The sequence below is a fragment of the Rhagoletis pomonella genome, unplaced genomic scaffold, assembly GCF_013731165.1.
Source record: "Rhagoletis pomonella isolate Grant_MI unplaced genomic scaffold, Rhpom_1.0 Rhpom_scaffold_00003, whole genome shotgun sequence".
NCBI lineage: Eukaryota > Metazoa > Arthropoda > Insecta > Diptera > Tephritidae > Rhagoletis > Rhagoletis pomonella.
The window spans coordinates 35,486,677-35,497,690 of NW_023458557.1; the positions used below are offsets into that span (position 1 = coordinate 35,486,677).

At 40.0% G+C, this 11,014-nt stretch overlaps 1 protein-coding gene across 1 annotated transcript; it reads left to right on the forward strand.

Moving 5' to 3' along the window:
• The first annotated feature begins 6,760 nt into the window (after nucleotides 1-6,760).
• Nucleotides 6,761-10,588, forward strand: LOC118735172 (exosome RNA helicase MTR4). The gene is made up of 4 exons (XM_036464812.1): nucleotides 6,761-6,980; nucleotides 7,039-7,940; nucleotides 8,003-8,483; nucleotides 8,546-10,588. The coding sequence occupies exons 1-4, from the start codon at nucleotides 6,868-6,870 to the stop codon at nucleotides 10,134-10,136; spliced, it is 3,087 nt and encodes a 1,028-aa protein (XP_036320705.1). The 5' UTR covers nucleotides 6,761-6,867; the 3' UTR covers nucleotides 10,137-10,588.
• The last annotated feature ends 426 nt before the right edge of the window (nucleotides 10,589-11,014 follow it).

The following is an 11,014-nucleotide window of genomic DNA, read 5'->3' on the forward strand; positions in this document are numbered from 1 at the left end:
AGCAACGTTACTGTTGGTGGATATGTGGACGGACATGAGCGAGTACTAACTGTGGATACGGGCGCATCACATTCCATCATTCGATCTGATTTGGTCACTAAAGAGGTAAGGCCATTACCTGGAGCAAGGTTGAGGACAGCAACTGGTGAGGACACCCAAGTTGTAGGAGAGGTAACATGCAAAGTCGCAATAGGGAATGTGACGGTGTTACACAAGTTCATAGTCGCGGCGATTATGGATGAAGTCATCATTGGATTAGACTTTTTATTTGGTCAAGGTATGAAGATCGACATGAAGAACAGGATCATGACGTACGACAACATGGAAGTGCCCCTTAGGTTTGGGTATGATGGTCCGTACAGCAGCAAGCGAGTGATGCTAGAGGAAAGCGAGCAGATTCCACCGAAGTCAGAAGCAGTTGTGTGAGATTGTGGGACAAACAAATTGTGGGTTGTTGAAGCGACACAAAATTCTACACCGGACGTACTTATTGGTAAAACCCTGGCTAAGACGCAAAAGGATGGACGCATCCCAGTTCGAGTGCTCAATGAGTTCAAATCACCAGTCAAACTCCGAAGAGGAACTGTACTGGGGCAATGTCGAGAGGTAGAGGCAATCTTCAACTGCGAAAAGTTACCTGAAAGCGATTCCATTGGCGAGAATGACATTGCGGAAGACATTAATGCATGGACGGAATGGTTGGAAGAAAAATACCAGCACAAGGCTAAGGAACTTCTCCGAAGATACTGCAACATATTCGACAAGGATGGCGACAAACCAGGCAGGACTAACGTTGTGAAACATCGCATTGATACTGGCGATGCAAGGCCAATCCGTCAAGCTCCTCGGCGTGTTCCACTTGCCAAACGTGAAACTGTTAGCCAAATAATAAAAGAAATGAGTGAGAGTGGTGTGATTGAACCATCAGCGAGTCCATGGAGTTCGCCGGTAGTACTTGTGAAGAAGAAGGATGGTCAAATGCGGTTCTGCGTAGACTACCGGAAACTAAACGATGTGACGAAAAAGGACAGCTATCCTCTTCCCAGGATCGATGACACTCTGGACTCGTTGACTGGAACAAAGTGGTTCTCAACACTCGACCTTAAGAGCGGTTATTGGCAGGTGGAGGTAAGTGACGAGGATAAGGAGAAGACAGCTTTCAGCGTTGGAGACGGTCTGTGGCAATTCACGGTGATGCCCTTTGGATTATGCAACGCTCCTGCCACTTTTGAACGACTTATGGACCATGTGCTCAAAGGACTGCATTGGAAAACATGTTTGGTGTATCTAGACGACATTATCGTATTGGGTAAAAGCTTTGAGGAATACCTGAACAATTTGGAAGAAGTTTTCCAGAGGATAGCTGGCGCTGGTCTGAAGCTAAGTCCTAAAAAATGCTCACTGTTCAGGAAGGAGGTGAACTACTTAGGGCATAAGGTGACAACGGAGGGCATCTGTACTGCGAAGGAAAAGATAGAAGCAGTAAAGGATTGGCCAAGACCTAGGAACCTGCACGAACTACGAAGTTTTCTTGGGCTATGCACCTACTACCGCCGATTTGTTCCGAATTTCGCCAGCGTTGCTAATAGCCTCCACGAGCTCACTAGGAAAAATAGAGCCTTCGAGTGGAACAAGGAGCAGGAGGAGGCTTTCCAGACTCTGAAGGAACGACTATGTACTGCACCTATGCTAGCGTATCCCGTTCCAGGTGCAACGTTTATTTTGGATACGGATGCTAGTGGTTATGCCATAGGAGGCGTACTGTCGCAGGTAATTGATGGGCAGGAGAAGGTAGTTGCCTACTATAGCCGGTCGATTGGAAAACCAGAGAGGAACTACTGCGTAACTCGGAGAGAACTACTAGCGTTGGTGGACTGCGTCAAACATTTCCACAAGTACCTCTATGGGCAACGTTTCCGAGTTCGAACGGACCATGCAGCGCTGAAGTGGCTACTACAGTTTAAGAATCCAGAAGGACAGCTAGCTCGGTGGATTGAGAGACTGCAAAGTTATGACTTCCCTATTGAGCACCACAAGGGAAGTGTCCACGGTAATGCTGATGCCATGTCCCGCCGACCATGTAGCCTGGAATGTAAACACTGCTCAAAAGCTGAGGGAAAAGAGGACATTATAGACGTCCGTCTAACGACAATAACACCAGCGGAAGAGTGGAAGGAAGAACAGCTACGAAAGTGTCAGCAGGAAGATCCAGATCTGGAGCTTTTGATGCATGGACTGGAGGTGGACAGGAGGCCAACTAAGGAGCAAATGGCAGCGGAAAGCCCCATCGCAAAGGCGTACTGGGCACAATGGAACAGCTTAAAATTAATATCTGGCTGTTTGCATAGGGTATGGGAAAGCGAAGATGGCCAGTGCTCCCGCAACCTGATAGTAGTTCCAAGGGTAAGAATTCCGGACGTACTCAAGGAATTCCACAATGGTCCTAGTGGAGGGCACCTGGGAATCACGAAGACCCTGGAGAAGGTTAAGCAGAGGTTCTATTGGGTTGGTTGTCGGCAATCGGTCGCAGAGTGGATTGCTAACTGCGCGGAGTGTATTGCAGCTAAGGGGCCGAAATCCAGAAGTCATGGCCAGATGAAGCAATATAACTCAGGTGCACCTTTCGAGCGGATTGCCGTGGATGTAGCCGGTCCATTTCCTATGAGCGCACAGGGAAATAAATACGTCCTTGTGGTTATGGACTACTTTAGCAAATGGCCGGAGGTATACCCGATTCCAAACCAGGAAGCTAAAACAGTAGCGGAGGTATTCACCTACAATTGGGTTGCGAGATACGGTGTACCTATAGAGCTGCACTCTGACCAGGGAAGAAATTTTGAGTCGGCAGTGTTCCAAGAGATGTGCCAGATACTGGGTATCCGGAAAACTCGAACGACGGCTCTTCATCCCCAATCAGACGGCATGGTGGAACGGTTCAACCGAACCCTGGAAGAGCATTTGCGGAAGGTCGTGGACAAGAATCAAAAAGATTGGGATGTCCGGATACCCTTGTTCCTGATGGGATACCGGTCAGAAGTGCATGAAACAACGGGTAAAACTCCTGCAAGGGTAATATTCGGCAGTGAGCTCCGTTTGCCTAGTGATCTGAAGTTTGGGGTGACTGGTGATGCTAGAAGGATTGGAAAAGAGACGTCAAACATCCTGGAAGAGGAGCTGAGAGAGATACATGCTCTTGTGAGATAGCGCACACAAATTATGAGTGACAAGATGAAAGCCAGGTATGATAAGGCGATGAATTCCGAGGGTTTCCAGGAAGGAGATTTGGTGTTGCTGTACAATAAACAACGAAAGAAAGGTTTGTCCCCAAAACTACAATGCAACTGGAAAGGTCCGTATAAGGTCGTAAAACGGCTAAATGACGTAGTGTATCGGATCCAGACCGTTGAGAGACCAAGAAACAAGATGAAGTGGTCCACTTGGAAAGGCTTGCAGCGTTTGGAACCGCAAGTGTGTCTGATCGGGACGATCAGACTTAGGTGGAGGGCAGTGTGGCGAATACTGCGGCAACACAAAGCGAACAACGAGAAATAGGCAGAATTTTCGAAGAATGACGTAGAATGTTCCACAAAGAGAAACGTCAAGTTGGATGGACACTGCGAACAGCGAGAGAAAGAGAATGAGCGATAAACTTCAGAATGTTCTAGAGTTGCCATAAGTGCCAGCGCAGGTATATAAGAGCGCCGCCACCGCGAGGTGAGTTAGTTACAAGTCAGCAAGCTACAAGTAAAGTGAGCGGAGAATTGAGTTGCGAATAAGCAAGCTATAAGTTTAATTGTGTTAACAAGTAGTAAAGCGTTGTTATTGCTTTAACAAGTATTGTAAAGTGTTTTTACTGTATTAGCAAGTATTGTAAATTGTTTGTTGTACAATAAAGTTAATTGTATAACAATTTGGTCATCGTTAGCATTTATTTAACAATCCAGCGATACGAGCCCGAGTATATTTGGGAAATCCCTCAAGGTTTCGAGGATAATCGTAACACTATTTTTTTTCACCAAGTTTGGTCCCCATAAAGGACTAGTGTTGCAAGCAACGCTTTTTCGGCAATTAGGGTGTTGTGCAGGTATTTATTGTGGTGAAAATTATTTAAGCACTGGAGAGATTTATTCACATGGAATTGGAGATAGGGCTGATAGATTTATTTTAAATAAATTGTGAATCTGCGAAATTATCTTTTCAGCAGATGAATATACTTTTTAACCTTTCTCCCGAAAATTGACAGGCTCGAAAATATGCGAGTAACATTCAAATATCGTCGCTTGGATGGAAAATTGCCGGAAGCGTCATTTTGACAATTTGTGGTTTTTGGATATCTTCTTTAGTTTCCGAGTAATTGACTAAAATGTTTTCGGTTATTTGGTACAAATTGCGTTAGTATTGCTATCGTACTAAACTAATCAAAATCTTTCAAATAGAGTTATCTGTTCTTCTTTAGTTTCCAACATATTCAGCTTTATCATGAGTTTCATTTTCTAGAACCGGGTCAATTTTTACTTTTCGTTTGCGTGTATTCACTACAGGTGGATGAAAAAACTGTTGGCGAAATTTGGTTCGGGCGAAACTCACGATTAGGCTGATTAGTAAAAAGTATCGTTAATTTATAAAAATTGTTATCACTTTTTGGCGTATATCATTGAAACTGACTGCAAATTTTTTGACAAATATCGTATTCGACAAAAATTTAATAAACTCATAAATGGTTGACACTAAACTAAAAAAATATAACAATTTAAGAATTTCATGAACTTGTACATAGCATTCTCCGACACTTTGGAGAAAATCTGTGGTCTAGTTCCTGAGAAATTTCATTCCAAACTTCAATTGTTAGTTACCGAAAGTAACTTGTGACAATCTTTTATCCAGGCGACGATATAATATTTACCTAAAATATGCATCTAAATAGATTATAATTGTCATTATTTTCGCAATTGGAGTATATGCCATACGAGTAACAGGTATACAAGTATACATAAATTAGCGCTTGAGCTTGTATATTTATCTCTCTCTAACTTATTAATTCTATATACGTCAGCACCAATGCCCGACAAAGTTATGTCTGTATTTAATAATGGCCCTATGACAAAATATTCATGAAATGTATTCGTAGATTTTTATTTACTTTCATTTCATATATTAGTATTGAGATGAATGATTTTTACTAAATACCAGGAATAAATATTTAATAAAATACTATTTCATTTAAGCTTAACCAACTTTTAGTTGCTCGGAGCTAATTTTGGAACGCTTCATGAAATATTTTCATAGACAGTAAATGCAACTCTGGGTGCATCAGTAACGAGCTGAAAAACCAAACAAATAAAAAAATTCCATCTGAACCAATATTCCCAAAAATTATAAAGCAAAACAAAAGCCACTTTTCCAATTTATGCACTGTTATTTTTATTATTGCAATACAATTTCGCAGCTCTTCAAACATTTTCCACATTATGCTTTTAGAGCTAGTAGTTTCCGACCCCATTTGCTCGTTTTTTTTTCAGTTCTGAATTTAGGCTAGGCTTCATGGGAACTTACTGTGGGTGCAAACAGACCACATTTTGTAAATATGTACATATGTATACACTTCAACGGAATTGTGATATTTAATTTTATTTTATAATGCAAAATGAATTTAATGTGCAATTTTTTAAGTTTACTAGATGTAAGACAACTTTTAATTTTCTTTATATATTGCATGCTTTAGTTTTAATTCTGTTTAAGTTAAGTTGTAAAGGTGAAAATAGGCCTCCTGGGCAACCGAGCACATAAAAAAAAAATTGGTAACGCGCGTAAAAGCATACCTCACAAGTGGTGTGGAAAATGCAAGAACAAATATAAATGGAATAATTCGAAATTATGAAATGGTTATTGGTATTTCCCATCTCAAAGGGGAGGGTTAATTTGAACGTTATTTAAGCTGCCTTTATGTAAGCGTTTTGGCTAGTCGATATCTTAAGTAAATTTTCCAGTCGACAGAAATCGACCCGTGAAAAGGCAACTTCAGGAATTTTTTAATTTTCTTTTTTTTTTTTTTTGCTTGAGCGTCTTTTGAAGATGTGCCAAATTATATTGTCGCCTTAAATACAAAACAACAATTTCTTAATTAAATACTTTTTATACATAGATATGCTGCAACCATGCACTTACTTTCCCAAATTCCATCCTGCTTATCGGCATAATTTTCCAAATATGCCTGCTACTTCATTACTAATTACTCAATTTTCCAACTGCGCCTTCTTTGTTGGCTCGACATATCCTAAAAAGACATAAATTTACATTAAACAATAGAAATCGCAAAAATTAGCAAATAAAATACTCGCTTTGTTTTGTTTTGTTGTCAAATTTCTGAGAAATGTGAATTTACCACGATGCTATACAGAAAGAACAAGGACCAGGGATGTAATTTCAAGTAAACGTACTATTCAGTGGCAAGGCGCAGAGCGTTCGGGGCAGCAATATTAATTTGTATCAAATATAACATTAAACGGTGGTTCTAATATATTTTTTGATATTATTAACCAGAGTACATACATTATATGGTATTTCTTTCAAAAATTAATGTACTATATGAACTTTTTTTCAAATATTTCTTAAGTTTCTTTCATAAGTGCTGAAAAGCAACCATGCGTGTAAGAAATTGTGTGCTACATAAAATTTCATCTCTGGAAACTTTATCCCCATAAAGGACTTCACACAGTTTTTTTACTGGATATACTGAGATTACTTGGTTATGGACGAAAAGTATCGAGTATGTACTTGTATTTACTCGTATCATTTCATTCCTAACTGCGCTTATTATTTAGACGATTTTAATTTGTTTTTTTTTTTGGATAATTATCACTAAAAATCATGGCCTATGTTGACGATTTATTTGATTGTTTTAATGAGGATAATGATGAAAGCTTAAATTCCAATCCAGTTGTAGAATGGGATAAAGTTAAAAAAGATCCTTCGGAAGAAAAGTACCTACATACATAAATCTATACATTAGAACTACTTTGCTCACTAGTTTTTTTTTAGAAAAATTCAAGGCCGTGAAAAGCGTGGAAGTACGGCCGTTAAAGAATCAACAGATGGTTGCGAAGCTCCACAAAAACGTTTAAAAGAAACAGAGTCGATATTGGATGATATATGCATAGACGCATTGCGTTCTCGTATCGCAGTCCACGTTATCGAAAGTCCGGAGTCATGCACGCACGAGGTGGCGGTGTATCCAGGGCAGGAATATATTCCTATACAAACCTTCATGGGAACACCAGCAAAAGAGTATCCATTTGTATTGGATCCCTTTCAAAAAGAAGCAATCCTTTGCATTGATAATCAACAGAGCGTTCTGGTGTCAGCTCACACCTCGGCAGGCAAAACGGTAGTTGCCGAGTATGCTATTGCGAAATCCCTGGGTTGCAAACAGCGTGTGATTTATACCACACCAATTAAAGCGCTCTCCAATCAAAAGTATCGTGAATTTAATGAAGAATTCAAAGATGTTGGCTTAGTTACCGGTGATGTGACAATAAATCCGTCAGCTTCTTGTCTTATCATGACCACTGAAATTTTGCGAAATATGTTGTATAGAGGAAGTGAAATTATGCGTGAAGTCGGTTGGGTCGTATTCGACGAAATTCACTATATGCGGGATAAGGAACGTGGTGTCGTATGGGAGGAGACACTTATATTGCTACCGGATAATGTGCGTTATGTGTTTCTTTCCGCTACCATTCCCAATGCCCGCCAATTTGCGGAATGGGTTTGCCATCTCCACAAGCAACCATGCCACGTGGTTTATACAGATTATCGACCAACCCCGCTACAACATTATATATTTCCTGCTGGAGGCGATGGCATCCATCTTATAGTTGACGAAAAAGGGCAATTTAAGGAAGAAAATTTTACAACGGCAATGGCAGTTTTGCAGAACACTGGTGGGTAGAAAATTTGCACTTATGTCGTGATTCACTTAAAATAAAACTTTTTTTCAAATTAGGCGAAGCTGCAAAAGGCGATCAGAGAGGGCGTAAAACCGGCATTAGAGGGGTTGACAGTGGCCAGTCAAATATTTTCAAAATTGTCAAAATGATAATGGAACGAAATTTTGCACCAGTAATAATTTTTTCATTCAGTAAAAAAGATTGTGAAATATATGCTATGCAAATGGCTAAGCTGGATTTTAATACTGCTGAAGAGAAAAAACTGGTAGATGAAGTATTTAATAATGCCATGGATGTGCTCTCTGAAGAAGATCGTCAGTTACCACAAGTAGAAAATGTATTACCGTTGTTAAAACGTGGCATTGGTATACATCATGGAGGTCTTTTACCAATTCTCAAAGAAATTATTGAAATTTTGTTTGGAGAAGGTTTACTTAAGGCACTTTTCGCCACAGAAACTTTCGCAATGGGCTTAAATATGCCAGCTCGCACTGTACTTTTTACAGCACCACGCAAATTTGACGGCAAAAGTTTTAGGTATATCGAAGTATTTTTTTTTGTTGCCCAACAAATGGAATTAATATTTAAAAAAATTTAAGGTGGATTTCCTCAGGCGAATACATACAGATGGCCGGCCGAGCTGGCAGACGTGGCTTGGATGATAAAGGTATCGTTATTTTAATGATTGACGAAAAAGTATCGCCAGCAATTGGCCGCGGAATCGTGCAAGGAAAAGCAGATCCAATAAATTCAGCATTTCATTTAACCTATAATATGGTGTTGAATCTGCTGCGCGTAGAAGAAATTAATCCTGAATACATGTTAGAACGTTCATTTTTTCAGTTTCAAAACCAATCTTCAATACCTGAACTTTACAAACAAGTTCAAGACAAGCAACTTGAGTTGGAAAAGATTAAAATAACCGAAGAGCATAGTGTTGCATCGTATCATCATATACGCAAACAACTCGATTCCCTTGGCAAGCAGTTCAAAAATTGGATTACGAAACCTGAATATCTAGTACCATTTTTGCAACCAGGACGTCTCATAAAAGTACAAAACGACAGAGAGGAGTTTGATTGGGGTATAGTAGTAAATTTCAAAAAACAAACAAATAATGCAAAAAATCCCACGAAAGTTGAGACAGTCATAGTAGTAGATGTTTTACTACATGTTACTGAGGAATCTGCCAAAGCCGATGAACCTAAACCGTGCAAGCCAGACCAAAAAGGCAACATGGAAGTGGTTCCTGTTCTTCACACTCTTATATCACAGATTTCTTCTTTGCGTGTATATTATCCAAACGACTTGCGTCCGGCAGACAATCGCAGAAGTGTTCTTAAAACAATTGCTGAGGTTAAAAAACGATTTCCTAAAGGCCCACCGCTTCTTAATCCTATAACAGAAATGAATATAAAAAATCCAGAATTCAAAGAGATTGTCGGTTCTATTGATAAGTTCGAAGAAAGACTTTTCGCACATCCCTTGCATAACTCTGCTGAACTGGACAGGATTTACGAACATTATACGAAAAAACTAAAAGTCCAAGATGAATTGAAATCGGTAAAAACTAAATTAAAAGAGGCGCGCAGTTTGCTACAAATGGACGAGTTGAAACACCGTAAACGTGTTTTGCGTCGAATGGAATATTGTACAACAGCCGATGTGATCGAGTTTAAGGGACGTGTTGCTTGCGAGTTAAGTTCTGCAGATGAGTTACTTTTAACAGAAATGATATTCAACGGAATATTCAATGAAATTTCATCGGCCCAGTCAGTAGCATTACTTTCATGTTTCGTCTGCGATGAAAAGTCGTCAGAAACTCCCAAGGCAACGGAAGAGTTGTCGGGCCCATTACGGTCAATGCAAGATCTGGCCCGACGTATTGCCAAAATATCTACTGATTGCAAGTTAACCGTGGACGAGGAAGCGTATGTAGACAAATTTAAACCATTTCTAATGGACTGTGTATTGGCTTGGTGCAAAGGTGCTTCATTCTTGAGCGTGTGTAGGATGACGGATATTTTCGAAGGTTCAATTATTCGCTGTATGCGTCGCCTGGAAGAATTGCTACGACAGCTATGCCAAGCAGCAAAAACAATCGGAAACACAGATTTGGAGAACAAGTTTTCTGAGGGCGTACGGCTTCTAAAAAGGGATATTGTTTTTGCGGCATCTCTTTATTTGTAAATGCCAGACATATGTATGTATATATATACCATGAGTCAATAATTATTAATTTATTCAACCTCATTGCGACAGTCGTGTCGAATGCAAGTCGTTTTTCAAGAGTCGAATCGTATCGAAAATTTCATGTCATTGCCTAAAATTTCGACTCGACTAGTGTATTAAAACGGAAAAACTTGGCAGCACTGCACATTTTTCGACGATTTTCGTCGTTTACTTATTTCAACATGCCAGTAGACAATACCAATGTTGTCGAGTAGTATAATTTATCCTAATTTACGACTTACACAATGAGGCTGATTATTGAATCATGTATATATACTAATTTTAAAATTGGTGTTACAAACATAACCTAATTTTTTAAAATGATTTAAAACAAACATACTATACTTCAAAGAATGTACATGTATGCTCTTGTATATACATAAATATTAAAAGTGTGAATAATTGGATGAGAGTTTCTTTAAAACTACTTGCCGTCCCCCTTATGCCAGAAATATGAATGTGTAAAAATGAAATTTGTCCAACCAAGGGATGTTGTTACGGAGATCTAACCCCGGTTAGGTCGGTGTCATATCTCGGAAGTTGGTCGTCCAAAGGGCTACATTTGCTACGTATTCTTCTGCCCAGGGCCAGAAACTTACACCTGCTGTGTATGCCAGAGATGATTACACCGCAACTCCACCTCAGTCAAGTGCAATGCTTGCGACCTCAGAGTCTGCTCAGGTCTACGGACTCTTCGGCAGTGGACCACATCATTTGTGGCCTCAACACAACAACACAATAGACCACACCACAACCACGATAGACCACACAACAGATACAACCGCACCACTACCCACACGCCCCCGCCAACAACTCGTGGTTTCTCCTACAATCTG

Bases quoted from the DNA above. Each gene is read 5' to 3' on its own strand.
- LOC118735172 (XM_036464812.1), top strand. From the start codon at position 6,868: ATGGCCTATGTTGACGATTTATTTGATTGTTTTAATGAGGATAATGAT. The intron at 7,941-8,002 runs GTGGGTAGAAAA...TTTTCAAATTAG, and splicing joins GGCAGTTTTGCAGAACACTG to GCGAAGCTGCAAAAGGCGAT. The intron at 8,484-8,545 runs GTATATCGAAGT...AAAAAATTTAAG, and splicing joins TTTGACGGCAAAAGTTTTAG to GTGGATTTCCTCAGGCGAAT.